The 17,613-nt window shown below is 40.8% G+C and overlaps 1 protein-coding gene across 1 annotated transcript in view; it reads left to right on the top strand.

The window, feature by feature from the left end:
• Positions 1–17,613, top strand: part of ntrk2a (neurotrophic tyrosine kinase, receptor, type 2a) — a 79,376-nt gene that overhangs the window by 730 nt on the left and 61,033 nt on the right. Inside the window, exons 2-10 of the mRNA XM_086206289.1 lie at positions 2,718–2,792; positions 4,286–4,357; positions 4,540–4,608; positions 5,089–5,237; positions 15,036–15,169; positions 15,889–16,021; positions 16,476–16,547; positions 16,655–16,882; positions 17,270–17,296. Coding sequence (XP_086062415.1) covers positions 2,718–2,792; positions 4,286–4,357; positions 4,540–4,608; positions 5,089–5,237; positions 15,036–15,169; positions 15,889–16,021; positions 16,476–16,547; positions 16,655–16,882; positions 17,270–17,296 — 959 coding nt within the window. The remainder of the gene's footprint in view (positions 1–2,717; positions 2,793–4,285; positions 4,358–4,539; positions 4,609–5,088; positions 5,238–15,035; positions 15,170–15,888; positions 16,022–16,475; positions 16,548–16,654; positions 16,883–17,269; positions 17,297–17,613) is intronic.

Here is a 17,613-nt window from a genome sequence, read left to right as displayed (position 1 = left end):
CAGTTTCCAAGTCATATAGGAATGTTGTCGCTACCCCTCCTCTGCCAGTTAGGCTGGGATGTGTCTGGAGCGGCGGAGGCAAGAACCAGGCTGCTGCTGTTTCAAAAGTCTACAAAAAGGTTTATACGCCAATACGCTACGGATCTGAATCTAACTCGGAATTTCTATTAGGGTTCCACGCCAAATTATTAGTAACACCCAGCGCGACAGAGTCAATTCAGAAGATAAGGATGGCAATCGTCTTTATTTCAAATCAAAACAACGTGGGGGGAAAACAACAAACAAACAACGAAAGAAGCCCGTCAGATGGAAAATGAAAACAACTCCATCTGATACTTCAACAGACAAAGCCCGGTCTACGTGCGGGAGCGTGCGTGTGTGTGTGTGTGTGTGTGTGTGCGTGTGTGTGTGTGCCTGCGTGCGCGAGCGCGCGTCTGCTTGTGAGCCCGTAGATGGGGACACGACATCACTGTCCAAATATTAGCACAGACACTAGATGGCCGGTTGAGTGTGTATTTAAATGACACACAGCAGCGGAGAAAAATCAATTTTCTAGAGGGGGGAAAAAAAACCCGATATTTTTCCAGTCAGTGTCAACATTTTGCTGGAATCAGAAGACCTGGCGCTCCTTGCTAGGAGCCGCTGCTGCTGGGTGATAATTCAAGATGTGAACGTGATTATGGGCATTTTAGTCAATTTATAGAACCTCATACGGCTGATATAAACTAAGATTTGTCTAATCATTTCTGCCCGGGAGGAATTTAAATATTTAATTGCTTCAATATCTTATTTTGGCAAAAGATAAACAGCCTTGTTGATAACGACTTTTGTCCGAGATAAACAATCGTTATCAGCGGCCTTGGAGAATCCTTGGATGCTGTTCAAATGAGCCAGCAATCTGGTGAAAAGCATTTGCTGAGTGCTTGGCAAATGCAAACAGACAAATTACTGATGACCATGCAACGTCTAATTCCAAGTGACCTTGCCCAAAAAAAAAAAAAAAAAAAATCAATAAATGATCCAGGAAGATATTGTTCTCACAATTGCTTACAGTGTTAATTGGATACACATTGTGATTTTATGACACTTGCGTATTTAAACAGCGACATTTTCTCTCTAGGTGTGATTTCCCCAAAGGAGAGAAAAGTCGATTATATTCCTATACTGCCTGAGAGTGTTGAGTATAAAAGCTGAGTCAAAGAAAACATATTTAGCTCCCATCTGCTGAGATAATATCCCACAGTGAGATTTTGGACGGTTTTCAGGACTGGGGAATACTGAGGAAAAACAAATCTGATATTGTGAATGATAACCTTGAAAATACTGACGACCAAGCAAGTTATAATCACTTTAGAAAAGACTATTAACCTCTGATGTACCGTGATATTATCACTCATCCCGGAGAGTATTTTGTACAGTAGATTCTGACTGTATGTAGTAGTAACCCTACTCCTCCCTTCCCCACACACACACACACACACACACACACACACACACACACACACACACACACACACACACACACACACACACACACACACAATCAGAAAATACAATAAGGGAGATGCTTGGTCTTAAATTTCACGTTGGTTGTTTTTGTCAATGTCGACAACAAAAGATATTTTTGATGGTTTGATGGTTTTATGCTGTGTTTCATTAATATTTTCAGAGTATAGTAGAAATGGAGTTGTTTTTTTATCAATCAGAGTGTGTAACCCTGAAAGATGTCAACACATAGTGTCAGTTTTGCTTTTATTAGACGGTACTGCACCACTGTGGAGGAAGATGCCTCATCCGTCCCCTCGCTGGCGGGGGCGGAGCACAATATTCTGGGAGCTCCCCCTCCTCTGGACTTCTAAACTTTTCAAGGGCCCTCCATCCCTCTTCAGAGTCCAACATTTCCCTCGACAGCACTACAGCACGCACCAGCCTGCAGGACTTGAACGTGTAATTACAGCACATTTGGGCCCCTGAGCCAACAGACCACCACTACATAATAATTTCTGAAGGTTTGGTGTCATCTTGTCAATCATCACTGATGAATCAGTGGTCAAATATTTGAGTTTCAATCTAGAAACACTTCAAATTGCATTTGAAATAATTTGCATCAGAGAAATCAGAAGTTAGGATCAATGGTCATACGTGACTATACAGCCATGTAATCGTGTCAGTCCATCGGATTTCTTTCTATTTGATGCCAGACGTCTGTGCTGTGTGACCAACATTCTTTAATGACCTTGTGTTTCAACGGAGGAATGAGTGCAACATTAAGACTCCGGGCTTCTGCAGGACACTGAGCTCTGCTGTGACCGTGGCGGCATGTTCTCCCCATAGCAGAGCACGTTCTCAGTTCAGAGGTGTCATGTAACTCAAGACACACTCTGAGCACATTGACGGATCGTTCTCCTTCCAGAGGTTTTTGTTTAACCCTAAATATGCTCAGATATTTGAGCACAATAGGGAGCTACCCAGCGTGACCACAATCACATCCTGTTGGCTCTGGTCAAGTGCCTTGTTGGAGAAAAGAGGATTAAGCTGTTCCTCTTTCTATATGTTCAAACCCTCTTGTGCACCATCCACCAGCAGCAGTCACTCACGGGTTCATTTTTAACGTATGAACGGTAATTATGTGGGCTTATGTTGTTGAAACCTTCCTATTCATGCGCACCTCAGTAAACAAATGAGCCGTCTGACAAACACTTGTTATGTCCTGACAGTTACATCGCCAACCAGAGCAGCTTCTCCTCCATCAACGACAAAGATCTGTACTTCTACAAGAATCTCAGGAACCTGTGAGTCCTCCTGCCATCACGCATCCTTTTTGTCATGTATTAACATATTCTGTAGCCACTGAAGTATTTATATTGATTTAAATGGTTCATTTGCTGTTGTTCCAGGGCCAAAACACAGTATAAACAAGGAATCATTTCACCACATTTTTTCCCCTTATCTAATTATTTTGGTTCTTTGCTGTCCACTTTAAAAGGCGTATTGATTTTTGGTATTTCAACTGGTTCTTCTCCATCTTTGCTTCAGACAAGAGTTTGCTCATGTGTGTTTCTTCCAAATCCTGCTGTTTTTACGGCCGTTTCCCAGGATGTTTTCAGTTACAATGTTTTTGCTCTATACCTGTGACTCATTCTATTTCTTCATCTAAAAAGAATTGTCTGGCAGGCAACTGGTTCTTGCGACGTAATAATAGATTTCCCAGCCAGTATCCCATTCAATCCCGAGACACACCCGTAACACCCTGCAAGTTTATTATGCTTCTAATTGTGGTTGGACCCAGTGGGAGCAAGACTCTAAATACTGGCAGGATGAGTGTTGCGTTTGAGATTCTCAAAAGGGCAACTGAGGTCTGAAAAATACTTATCTGCAATGATTTGTAAGCAAAGTGGTTGGCACCTGAGTTATCACTTTGTGTCATGTTTTTAAATGAGTTGTATCTCATCCTTTGAATAAAAATCTTTCACATCAGGGAGGACAGATCAGTCACAAAACTCCAGGGTATAGTGATATTGTCGTGCAGCCTCACCTCAATTAACTTGCTAACAGTGCACAGTAATGTACTGTGACACAGGGATCATAAAAGAACTGGGCAGACCGAGTTTTTGTATCTGAAGATGCTTCCTTCTGTGTGTATGTAGAGAATGTTGCCCTCAGACGAATATGAGAGGCTACTGGGCTCTTAGCATGGAGACAACTGTTATGCAAATCTTTGTACATTTGCATTTTGAATTTTTTCAAATCCTAAATGCAGAAGTTCAGCTTTGGTTAGCGGAACACAAACTAACGTGACATGTGTTTTGTCAGTTCTAGTTCATGTAGGCTTTATCTTCTAAAACCTTATAAGGTCTTATAAGTTGTTTTTTTTTCTGTGCTTTGAGTCCACAAAGGTTCATCCTGAGCTCTGGACCTGCAGTGTGTAACCGCTGATTGACCTCAGGGAAGATGGAGAGATATTTGTCACATTTCAGCCTCGTAGTGAGGCTTGTTCCATGCTTTTTAGTATCACTAAGGTAGGGAGGAGTGACATAAATGCAATCCATTTACCCTTTAGATATCCTGCAAGAGAGCCCTACATGGTGGAGGCAAGCGAAGGGTGGGGTTACACTTGGAAAGAACATCTTCAAGATTAGGCAAAGGCACGAAGGATCAAGCAAATATATAGAGGGCTAATCATAGAATCTGGAGTTCCAGTAACCTGGGGTCATTTCTAGCTGCTGTGTAAAGTTGATGCTTTGTTCATGATGATGATGATGATTTTGTATTTGTTTTGTGACAGAACGGTGACCAACAGCAGGCTAACATATGTATCAAAGCTGGCCTTTCAGAACACCATCAAATTACAGTACCTGTAAGTAAAAACTGCCTTAATGTTATCGTGTAAAGGACTTATTGTGTTGACGGGACAGCCGCTCAGTTTAAAAAATGTAAAAAGATCTTATTAATAAAACAAATAATTGATATATAAAAAATACCCTCTATTTGTTTTTGTATTACAAACTAATTCCCTGATGTACATCGCTTATTTTCCAGGAATTTGAAAGATAACAACCTGTCATCGCTCTCCTGGCGGATATTCAGACACCTCAACATCTCATATCTGTGAGTTCAGTCGAGCTTGTGTGCAACCCTTCGTCTGTCTGTGAATTTGTCCCTATCATACAGTCTGTGTTAACATGGACCTACTTAGATTTCTGAGGGGAGGCTTCCTGCTATACTTGGCTCCCTGGAGCCCGACCCCTAAACATGTCCCCAGACAAGATCTGGAAAAACTGGATGCACATATTTATGCAAGGAGATATTTTATGAAAGCAGTGTTCTACAGTGCAAGTTGGTTTGTTACGCCAACAATCTATATTTTTATTAAATATCCGATTCTCAATGAAACAGTCAGAGTTAAATAAGGGAGCCGAGCCAAGCTTAGCCAGAGATCAGTTAGCAGACTAAAAAGCAGACTAATTTTGTTAACTTATTACATATGGATGTGTTTTTTTCCTTGTGTGTGTGTGTGTGTGTGTGTGTGTGTGTGTGTGTGTGTGTGTGTGTGTGTGTGTGTGTGTGTGTGTGTGTGTGTGTGTGTAGGACACTGACTGGTAATCCCCTGCACTGCTCCTGTGAGAACATGTGGATCAAGCTGTGGTTAGGGGAGGAAGCAGATACTCAGGAGCTGCGCTGCATTGAGGATGGAGGAGCACGCAGGCTTCTGTCCAGACTGACGCTACCTAAATGTGGTGAGGACACACACACACACACACACACACACACACACACACACACACACACACACACACACACACACACACACACACACACATCTGGAATCTGGAAAAGACATTCATATGATACAGAAGAGCTGAAGTTGCAAATCCTTAAGGAGGAAAATCCTACAAATGTAGGTTTTTACTGTGTGTTCACATGGGTTCTTCAGGCGTTTGACACATACATTTTTTATGTATAGGGACGCTTGTGTATGTGAATGTGTAGATGTGTTCAAGTGCAGTAAAAAATTAGTTATTGCTAGACGATGTGCTAAGTGTTTAGTCATTTCTCACAGGTGGCGCATGTGATAAATAACTGGGCAAAGTGAAGTTTGTTGTTCTTATGAGAATAACTGCACAAGAAATTACCTTCACTGCAGTCATAAAAATCAGTAATATACCCACTGGCCTGTGAGTTTCTATGGACTGCAGCAGTATATTTCTCTTGCTCTGGGACTGGTTTAAGCTCTATATTGTAATTTCCCAAGACGTGGTGCAAGAACAACTATGTCTTACACATAAACAAGCAAACAAAAACCATCATGACTCAGAGCTCTGCTTATATAGAGGGAGTCAAAGGTTTCTAGACACCCAGATGTTGTTGCTGTGCTGCAGGGATTTTTCTCATATGTGAGTGAAATGTGTGACATGCAGAGAGAGAAGTGTGTGTGTGTGTGAATGCGCGCTTGTGTGTTGAAAGGTTACCTCATCACTGAGACAGGTTACAGACATCGGAGACATTTGCTTGTACGTCCAGGAAGGTCACTGCACAGGACACTTAAGGCATAGATACTGATATGGAAAGTTTCTGTAATTCAACACACGGATTTCAGTGGATCTCAAAGATGCTGAGTGCAGAAAAGTGGAGGTTCACTGTCTGTAGCACTGTAAATTGAAAAAATATCACATTGAAGTGGAGTGTTATAGAGACCAGCTGCACCTTGTCCTACAGTTCCGGTGACCTGCCGATTCAATTTCCTTTGTCTCAGCAACATAGAGTACTGATCAGATGGGGACTACAGTGCTCCGGAAATGACGATCAGAAGTTATTGAGGAGTAAAGCTTTATTATTCTATGTAAGCTGCACATACAGTGTATACGCACTACGTTATATTAATTATGGTAACGTACCAAAAAGATTTGAAAGCTTAAAATACTACCCTGAGAACAATATTGTGGCCTCATCAGAGCAGACAACAACACAAGTGGTTAGCGGAACATCAAGTTACCCATCAAGCTTTCTGTTACAGCACTTCCACACAAAACAAGCCTTTTATAGACTCTCCTCTGGAGTGCTCCTTCAGCTTGAACATATAAATGTCAGCAGGTAATTCATGCTCTTCTTTCCAACAATTTTTCACCTATCACTCCATTTTGGACTCTTTTCCATTCATAAACACGGTTAAATTAGAGTTTGACTGCCATGTAAAGTAAATTTATTTATAAAGTTAATTTAAAAAACAAAGTGCTGTAAAATCAGAGTGAACCATAAACCCATGTAGATGCTTTCAGGAACTAGCTACATGGCATCTCCCCCGAAAACTACTGTGCCTCGACGGCCTTTTACAAAATCAATGATCACTTTGATGACTTGTGGTTCCTGTTGTGCCAAGCACCAAAATGGAGTTTCTAAATCTAAAAATGGTTTCCAGATTTCCCAGTCTGGACAGTAACAAGAAGTATGATAAGTTCCTCCAATCCGAAAGCATGGCAAATCAGAAATACATATAGAATGAGAAATAAAAGGTTAAAATTGCTACACATTATAAGTCAGAGCTTAAAAACTGAAACTCTGTGTTTGTTCTCTGAAGCATTTTGTTGACGCAAAGTGACACTGTAATGGAATTTCATATCTGGTTTAGAAATGTAAAACCTGCAGTATCAGGAGAATCAGAAAAATTGCGCTGATCAATAGCAGAAGCATTACTGATACATTGCATTTGTCCAAGTAAAACCGAAACAAACAACCTAACATATTTCGCCTTATTTTTTGTTGATAGAGAGTTATCTGATCAAAAATAGCTCAGGGCAGTCAGGGCGCAAAGGACAGAAACAATAAGTTAGCTTGCGGGAAGCTAACAATGTCATTGATAATTCCTATTGATTGGGCCCCTCTGCCTCCCCTCCATTAGAGAGGTTATTTCTGGCATTAGCGCAGTTACAGCAGGGCCCCTGGAGACGAGGCCAGGGGACCCCCTGGCAGAGTGACATATGAGGAGGAGGGTGCCAAATAATGCCCCGGGCTCACAGTTACACGGTTGAAATGTGGCTCGACTGCCGGCCTTTTGCTCTCTGACACTTTTCTGGCCATCTCTCCCCTTCTCCTGTTTTTCTCCTCTCCTCTTTATTACTCATTTTCCATCTGTGTGTCTGCTCGCTTATCTGTGTGGCTTTCTGTCTGTCTGCCCATTTCACAGTGACATATGAGGAGGGCACAAAGCAGAGGAAGTGCCCAACAATGCCCTCGGGCTGACACTGATCTCTCACACCACACACATATGTCTGTGTTAGTGTGTGTGTGTGTGTGTGTGTTTCTCTCCGTGGGCTGTTTACTGCTGCAGCTCCACTCGAAAAGGCTGTGCAACATTGACCATTCCCACTGCTGACCCAGACGGAGCTCATTGCAGTCCCATTTCAGTGTAATATGAAAATAAGTGAAGCGTGACATTCAAAAAAAAAAAAAAAAAAGATAAAGAAAAAAGAAAAAGAGGCTCATAACAGCTGCAGGTGTAAGAAAACTGCAACTGGGTTGTTTGTTAGTGAGATGACAAAAACAACGCAAAGCCTGTGCACTCGCCATTCTTGTTTAATTCAACTCATCTTTGAGTTGTAAGATTACTCCAAGGGGGTGTCGGTTCATGGTTTCAGTCTCTCTCATTACACATTATGTTTCTTCAGCCAAAAATATCTGAATGTGGCGAAAGCACAAAGAATCATAATTGTAACCATCTGTCTGGTGTAAAGGTGCTTTTGTCCATGTGTTGTGGAAATGACAGCAGATGGATTAGCAGACCTCTGCTGGTCAAATCACAGGTTGTTGTACTCTGTCTTCATCTGTCTTCCTCTCCCTTTGTCTTCGTTTGGCTCGAGCAGTATTGTGAAGTATTATAACTCTATCTTTCCATCTTCAACTTTTACTCTTAACTTTTTTTTAACTTTGACTTCAGAATGGAGGAAGAGCTAGAGAACTATATTTATCTCAAACCTAACAGAGATGTATGGCTGAGATGTCCAAAAACATCAATTTACAAAATCTAAAATGCATCAACCAGTGTAAACCGTGTCCTCTATATCGTGCCCAACACTGAGTAATCCACAAGGTGTTTGATTTGAGCTAAAACAAACATGGTACTAAACTTACAGTTAGGTGCTCGTTCACTGTTACAGCTCGTTCATGGTAGCACAGAATCAGAAGTGTTATAGTTTGTTCATTTTTAGTTGAACACAAAGTGTTTGTGGATTACTGAGGATATGGTTTGATAGTAAAGGTGTGGATTATGCCAGACGAGGTGCTTGAGAGAATATAAAATGACATTTTTTGGGGGCAGTTTTGAGGTTGTTTTATTGCTTTAGCTCTTGTTAGCCTCGAGTTAAATATTTGTGGCTGGCTCTTACTGCATTTTAGAGTCACAAAGTAGAGATGAGTAGGAGGGAGGACACCTATTCAAGATTCCTATTTGTGAATATTTGAGAGGGTAAATACACGTTTTCGGTAAAGTACTGCTTTAAGGTACGGTTAGCATTCTTGTTTCTCGGTGTCCCTTTGTCTTCCTTTTGTGTCGGTGCTTTATTTATGAAACACAAATGACGTTCACGTAGATACAGGGAGTACAGAACATTGACAGTAATGACTGACGAAAGAGGCCAGATGGCTCGTGCGTCTGTGGGCTGGAGATGCTTTTCATATTTTGGAATTTCCTAAGTTCAGACAGATGAATGATGTGTATAAAAGAAACAGAAATAAGAAAACAGAATTACACAGAACATCTATAGATTTGGATAGTAAAATGTCATGGAACACTGATGCTTTATAAGTATTGCTATAAAAGCAATGGACCTGTAGTGTCATCCTACTTACGTTTGGCTCCTTTGAATCGTTTTTTTCTCTCATTAGTCGTCATTGTTAAGTGTCAGTAATCATGGTTATTTACTCACAGGAATTAGCTAACACAAAGGATCTAGATGGTTTAAAAATTGAGTCATTGGGTGGGTCAGGAGCAATAACGCCATGATTCACCCATTTCTGTAGAAATGGACCCCACTCTCCCAAAGGCCTATCGACTGACATGCCAGAACATAATAATTCCCCCAGTTTTTAAATGTTGTGTCAAAAATTTTTAACTCTTACAACCCCTCTTTCTGCGAACAACGACAGGAAAACCTACTGAGGCGGCCAGTGCAAGCTAGGACTTTTGTTTTAGCCCCGAATTTAGTCTTGTAGACAGGGAGCAAATCCTGATGGCAATTATTAACTCCGTGTTCCTGACATTTATTATTTATGTGTAACAGAATAAATATTCTTATGAAAGTTAGGATAACATTGTAAAAATTTTGGTCATTACATTTATGATTCTTGAAATACTTTAATTGTTGATTAACATTTTTCAGACATTATTATTATTAGGAAATTATTGATTGGTTTTGTTTATGGATCATTACATTCAAGAATTGAAAGGATAATTTGTAAAAGTGAAGAACACTGTGTGAAAAATGGTGCCTAGATGTTAGATGACAAAAAGTGACGACTTGTAACTCTTTTTTTTTTAGCTGATTTAACTAGAACTGTGACACCTGCAGTATTGTGGCTGTGGTTCCAGCAGCGTATATAAAAATTATAATTTAACATCTAGAGAACATTTCAACGGTGTTTGTCATTCAGGGACAGAACATAACTATAACATTCTGAGGATGTTTTGTGGATGACTTTGAGGTAACAGGTTATAATGTTTATTAATAAAACAATATCCCCAAAACACCCTCAGAATGTTGCAGACCAAATTTTCCACTTATTTTTGAACATATCCCATTAAAGTTTTATATATATATATATATATATATATATATATATATATATATATATATACATATATATATATATATATATATATATATATATATATACATATACACACACACACACACACACACACATATATATATATACACACACACATATATATACATATATATACACACACACATATATATATATATACACACACACATATATATATATAAAGATTAAAAAATGTTCCGTAAACTCAGGCTGCAACAACATGCTGAGAACATTTTCTGAATGTTATTTTGTTCATCCTCTGCTGTCATGCAACATAATCGTAGCCCTGACATCTCCAAAATATCTTATGAATGTTGCAATAAAAATGCTGTTTCTTGGTTAACAATGTAGTTTCCTAGTATCCTTTCATAAAGGTTAAATGTTTTGACAAAATGTAGAGAATATTAGCCAACGTTGTGGGAACCTTCCCCACTAGCTGGGGTGCAGACCCTGCATATAAATGTATCAACCTGCCGACACAAATGATCAGAAACTATTCAATGAATAAAATGCATGCTTTCATTAAGAGCAGTGCTGTTGTTTTTTATTTTTATTAAATTAATGAGAGGGAATTGTTGAATCTTTTATCTGATACATAACACAAAGCGCTATTTAATGCAATCTAGTACTTGCTGAGAAGTTCAAGGCTTCTCCTCCTTCCAAAGCAAAACCTTCGTTGTTGTTTGGTGCTTAGATTACATGGTACAAAGTGAACTTCTGACTTGGATACTGACTTTTTGTTTTTAGTTCATGTAGTATTGAAAGCCCATGCTGATATTCTCTGCTACTGCAGAAAGAAGTGCCTGTCAGAGAGCTGACGTGTGTGATGAGGTTAAAGATTGTTGTGCCTAAAGTTGATGCATCATCAGACCCCCTCATCACAGTGATGGTCCCCAAACACTGACAGGAATCCTCCACTAAGAAGGCTGTGGGATGACACTAATTGTTAGCAGAATATCTATCTAACAAATCTTGATGGAATTTGGTGGACAGATTGGCACTATTACAACAACCAGAGCTAAACTTTTGGAGGCAAAATGGATCAAATTGCGACTCTTGAAAGCTGCTGTAGGCCATTGGCAGAATATAGCTATTAGTGTTACTTTTGCCTTGGTTGAGGTATGCACTCTCTTTGGCTTTGTTTGTTTGGTTTGTTTTTTTAATTCATGGGAAAATCCATATAATCTTATCGCTCTTAAATCTTATTTATCTGATGTCAAAATCTAAGCAGGCCAACTGACAACCTGACTGACAATGCTGGCGTTGTTGTCGACCTCTGCTTATCCGGTTGGTCCGGGTCGCGGGGGCAGCAGCCTCATCAAGGATGCCCAGACTGCCCTCTCCCCAGTCACTTCCACCAGTTCTTCTGGGGGAATCCCAAGACATTCCCTGGTCAACTGTGAGATATTATCCCCCCAGCGTGTCCTGGGTTGGCCCCGAGGCCTCCTCCCAGTCGGACATGCCTGGAAGACCTCTTGAGGGAGGCGTCCAGGAGGCATCCTCACCAGATGCCCGAACCACCTCAACTGACTCCTCTCGACATGGAGGAGCAGCGGCTCTACACTGAGTCCCTCCCGAATGACTGAGCTTCTCACCCTCTCTCTAAGGGAGAGCCCAGCCACCCTGCGGAGGAAACTCATTTCGGCCGCTTGTAGTCTTGATCTTGATCTTTCGATCATTACCTAGAGCTCATGACCATTGGTGAGGGTTGGAACGTAGATTGACGATAAATCGAGAGCCTTGCCTTTTGGCTAAGCTCCCTCTTTACCACAACAGACTGGTTTAGCACCCACATCACTGCAGATACCACCCCAATCCGCCTGTCAGTCTCCCACTCCATCCTACCCTCCCCCATGAACAAGATCCCAAGATACTTAAACTCCTCCACCTGAGGCAGGACCTCCCCCCCAACCTGGAGTGGGCAAACCACCCTTTTCTGGCTTAGGACCATGGCCTCAGACTTGGAGGTGCTGATTCTCATTCCTGCCACTTCACATTCAGCTGTGAACTGTACCAGCAAGAGCTGGAGGTCATGGCTTGATGGAGCTAAGAGGACCACTTCATCCGCAAAAAACAGAGACAACATCCTTCCGCCACCAAACTCGACCCCCTCCACCATGCTGCTGTGCCTAGAAATTCTGTCCATAAAATTTCTGAACAGAACCGGTGACAAAGGGCAGCCTTGGCGGAGTCCAACCCTCCCTGACGGGAACAAGTCTGACTTACTGCCGGCAATGCGGACCAGACTCTCACTGCTCCGGTAGAGAAAACGGCCCTTTGTAAGGGGCCATCCACCCCATACTCCAGGAGTAACCCCCACCCCCCACCCCCCACCCCCAAAAAAACCCCAAATTGCTCCTCCTCAATCTGAGGTTCGACAATCGCCCTGACCCTCCTGGCATCGACCTTTCTGGGGAGGCTGAGACAGTGACAATGCAGGATTTTACATAATTACTCATTAGACAAATCTTCCTCTCTGCCTTGTTTTTTATATGATTATATATTCTCTCTCTCTCTCTCTCTCTCTCTCTCTCTCTCTCTCTCTCACACACACACACACACACACACACACACACACACACACACACACACACACACCACCAGATGTCAGAGTCTGGAGTGTTGCATTATAAAAGTGACTGCTTCTCAAAACACCAGAATGGAGGTTCTTATTGTAGCTTACAACAAGAGCTGCCAACAACGACACCTCCAACAATGTGGCTGAAGAAGGCTGTTGCATAATGTGACAGAAAGTGGCGGATGTTTCATTTTAAATACGAGCTTCGAGCAGCTGCTCAGCAGCACATCACCGGGTTACATCCCTAATGCTGGGCTCGTAATTCACAGCTCATTCACAGTCCGTGCACCTGGTGAATGAAGGCGATCCCGATTGAGGGTGTCAAGGAGTGTCAAGGTCTAGTGTATATTCAGCGCTGACGTAATGTATTCTTCACACACTCATTCTTCAGTGTTTGTTGTAGTGACGTTCACAGGGACTATTGAGGACCTGGAGCTGTAAAATAAATAAATAAAAAAATCTCCTTACAGTTTTAAAAGCTGCTAATTTTGTCATGTCAAGTCCTGAAGTAATCATAATATAGGATGCAGTTTTACTGTCACTTTTTTTGGTCCTACATAAAGAAAAACTAATTATATCAAAGGTGCCACCATCATGGGTAGTAGAATTCTGAAAACCAATCTCATGTCAATGCCAGTACAATTTGTGATTTTTTTTTTGTCAGGTGTTTTTAAATCCATCTCAAGTAAACCACAGCTGATGGACCCCCTCATATACAAGATTCACTGATGCTGCGGATGAGCTTCATGTTGACTCAAAACAAACAAGTTCCCTGACAAGATTTTAAGATCAGACAAATATGCAACAAATATGTACTGTATGTAATATAAATACATCTTTTAAAAGACTTTTTTTTATGAATTTATGATTCTGAGAGTTAGAAATTGATTTATAATTGATTATGGATGTATCTGATTAAAACACTCAAAATTTACTTTTATCAAGTAAACCAACTGTGTACTTCTTCCACAACTGGTTTTCTATGTAAGATCAAATAAATGTGAAGAAAAAAAGAACATACCAGATGATGCACTTGATAATTTATGTTTTTTTTAGCCAGTTTTGCATTTGGTGGTAATGCAGCTCCATTAGCTTGAAGCTAAATATACGTGGCTGGCTCTTTCTTTCTCTGTCTGCATTCTTACATCTCAAAGAAGTGATGCAGGAGGGAGGGAGGGAGTGAGTGCTTGTGAGCACTTGACAAGCAAAATGCTTTTTTTTTTAGGTGAGGTAATGCTTTAAGTGTCTGGATTCAAGGGTTAAAATAATGGTGAGGGAAAGCATGAGTGAATGACTGAATGTCAGAGGTGCTTCCCCACGAAGACATCTCTCTGTCTTTGTGTGTGTGTGTGTGTGTGTGTGTGTGTGTGTGCGCGCGCACTCACAATGGGTCCTGCAGATGGCTGTTAAGATGTGGTTGTGATATGGCATATGGCCTGCCACCATAGAAATGACTGGTTTTCAGTGTGTCTCACAGTGACTGAGTGGGTTGCTGTAGTGATAAGTGAGTTGCCCTGGTGATAAACGTTCTGCTGACGGACAAAAGAGGTGGAGGAAGGGGAGACGAGAGGGTTTGATAAGAAATCTAACCAGTTTCATCTGCCATAGTTGTCAACACTCTTCACGAGGTGCTAAGACTGCTCAGGTCACTTCCTGGTCAGCACGCCACACACGCACACGTGCACACACACACACACACACACACACACACACACACACACACACACACACACACACACACCAGTATCTTTGCTTTGAAAAAGGCTTCAGACTGTGTCCAATCGATTTGGAACGTGGGCTGCTGAAGACATGCACCAGTAATCAGTGTAACCATTACTGTGTTTCAACTCTGTCTCTTTGTCTTACTGTTTGATTGGAGCGAGTGTGCTTAAATGAAAGTGAGAGAGAATGATAGAGAGAGCTTGAATTCAAGGTCTTCCTTTGTGTGTCTCTTTGACTTGGTGGTACTGGGTGTGTGTTAGCCTCCACTCTTATTGTTGCGGTTGCAACGTGCCTGGTGTTTCAACTGAAAGGTCTGGCCATGAATCCTAAATTTGCTTTCCTTCATTCTCTCACCTCCCTCTCCTCTCTTCATCTATTCTCCTCCTCCACTTCTCCACTCCCTGGTTTTATGTAGATGTTCCCATGGCAACGCTGAGCCCGTCCAAAGTGACAGTAATGGAGGGGGAGAATGTACAGCTGACTTGTACAACTTCTGGAGTGCCCTCACCTGAACTGATTTGGAACATGGTATTGGTCACCAACTATGAGGTTAGGACACACACACACACACTATATTTTATATATATGTATATACACACAATAATATATATATGCGTATATATGTATGTACATATGTACGCATATATGTATATGCACATATATACATACACACATACATATATAAACACACATATATACACATACATATATAAACATATACACGTACCTATGTGTATATACATACACACATATATGATATATATTTATATGTGTGTATATATGTGTGTACATACATGTACATACATGTACGTACATGTATGTACATGTACATACATACATGTACACATATACATACATACATACATACAGTATACACATATATACATACATATATATATATACCAAATTTGCTCTAAAATAGTTGCTATTTATCAGTTTTGAGATGATAAATACCTCAATTACAATGATTTCAGACACAGGTGTGTTTTTATTTTATCGCTGTTTACTGAACGATAATGTGACTCTTGCAATAATACAATAAGATGAAGTGCTTCATATATTGAACATTATTCAACCCAATCACTGTCTGCTCGGTTTGCAGTCTGATTCCTCTGATTCCATACGTCTCCTCAATTTTGAGAAATTTTGGTTAAATGCTTTAATCCTAGCGATTAAAAGTCATTTTCAAGCTGGAGTATGCAACAGCAGATGTTGTTTTCATGCAGGAAATGATGTTATCATTTTCTTATGCTGATATATTCTCTCAGATTGAGACATCAGGCCAGATTTCGCTGCTGCGATTATCAAACCTGTCATCGTTGGACCATAACATCAAGATCAGCTGCATAGCTGAGAACGTGGTGGGAGAGAAGGAATCCTCGCTGCTGCTGGATATACATTGTATGTGTGCTTCTCTAACCTAGATTTATGTCAACTTCTTTTATAGTGTTAACTTTGGCAACTGTTTTTTAAAAATCTATTATTAGTTCTCCTTCAAATATTCTTGTTAATTTTCATCATTTATCTTTGTCTTTATCCTGTTTTTATTAGGTTGACTAAAAACCTGAGCATTTCAGTCTTCTTAGTCACAGAAAACTGATTATTTTAGTTCTGACTTGATGTGTCACAGGGTTTTGGGCAGCTTCTGATTTAGTCTTAGTCAACGCACTAACATTCATACAAGGTTTTGTCTCAGTGGTTAGTTTCATTCAACAGGTAAAGTCTTTTAAACAGAGCTGAAGAAAACAACCATTTGTCTTTGCATGCTTGGCTAGTTTACCCCTGAAAAGTCTTTTCTGTTTCTGTCTCACACTGTAGTGTGTTATCTCTAATATCTCCATTGTCTCCGCTACAGTTCCTCCAAAAATCACTAAATTGAGTGATGCAATCTCAGACCACCACTGGTGCATCCCCTTCAGTGTGGCAGGTGAGACTGTCTAAAAGCAAACAACTATCTCATTTTGTTCACGCAAATTCAACCTTTACTGCCGTGGTCTTTTTAATATACTTCTATCTTCCCCTTATCTTCTCAAGGAAACCCAGAGCCGCACCTGAAGTGGTTTCTGAATGATGAGGTAGTGACGGAGGGGCACTACATCACCACCAAGATCCATGACATCACAGAGCGGGAGTATCACGGCTGTCTGCAGCTGGACAGCCCCACGCACCTCAACAACGGGCTGTACACACTGGTGGCTGAAAACGAATACGGAACAGACCGAAAGAAGGTTTTGGCCCACTTCATGCGCAAACCCTGGAATGGTGAGAAGTAACACTTGACAGCATCATAGTTCAACATATCCGACATGCACAGAATACTGTCGTCTGACCACATGGTCTTTTCTAGTTTACCGATACGACATGGAAACATTTCTTAGCACTTGAGTTTTCCCTAGTTGGCAGCAGTCTGCACTAGTTTGAGGTACGATTCTGCCAGAGTGTGAGTGCGGACGCCTCCACATGTGAATGGGAGTGCATCAACATTTTTTTTTTTTTTTTTTGTCAAGCGGAGTCCAGTAGTGGTTATGGAGCTACCCAATGTTCATGCGCTGTCTATATGTAAGACGTGCATGATATCAGAACCCAGTGTGTCATGAATAGTGACAATTTTTTTTAACAAATATAATCTTTTGATTTCCTGATTTGCAGGAACCGAAATAGAACCGACCTACTATGGTAAGTCAAACAGACTTTCCTAACATTTCTGGAGTGAAATGCAAAAGAACAAAGTTTAAATGCATTTAAGTTCTTTTTAGACGGAAATCTGTCCGTTTCTCGTCAACTGTTGACCCTCCACACTGTGGCTCTCTTGTTTTTTCAAGTTTTGCATGTGAATTGTTGTCTGTATGTTTGTGTTTGTGTGTTGAATGCATTCATGTAACGAGATCAGAGAACAGACGTGTTAATTTGCAAAAGTGCATGTCAAAAATGTCCAAATGAAACATAATGAGATCTTTGCAGACTAATCGGTCTTTGTTGTCTTTCTCCCCATA

The sequence above is a fragment of the Aulostomus chinensis genome, chromosome 6 (assembly GCF_037954235.1).
Source record: "Aulostomus chinensis isolate RoL2024-O1b breed Wild chromosome 6, RoL_Achi_v1.0, whole genome shotgun sequence".
Classification (NCBI taxonomy): domain Eukaryota; kingdom Metazoa; phylum Chordata; class Actinopteri; order Syngnathiformes; family Aulostomidae; genus Aulostomus; species Aulostomus chinensis.
Note: the sequence above shows the minus strand (reverse complement) of the source record. Positions and strands in the feature narration are given on the sequence as shown.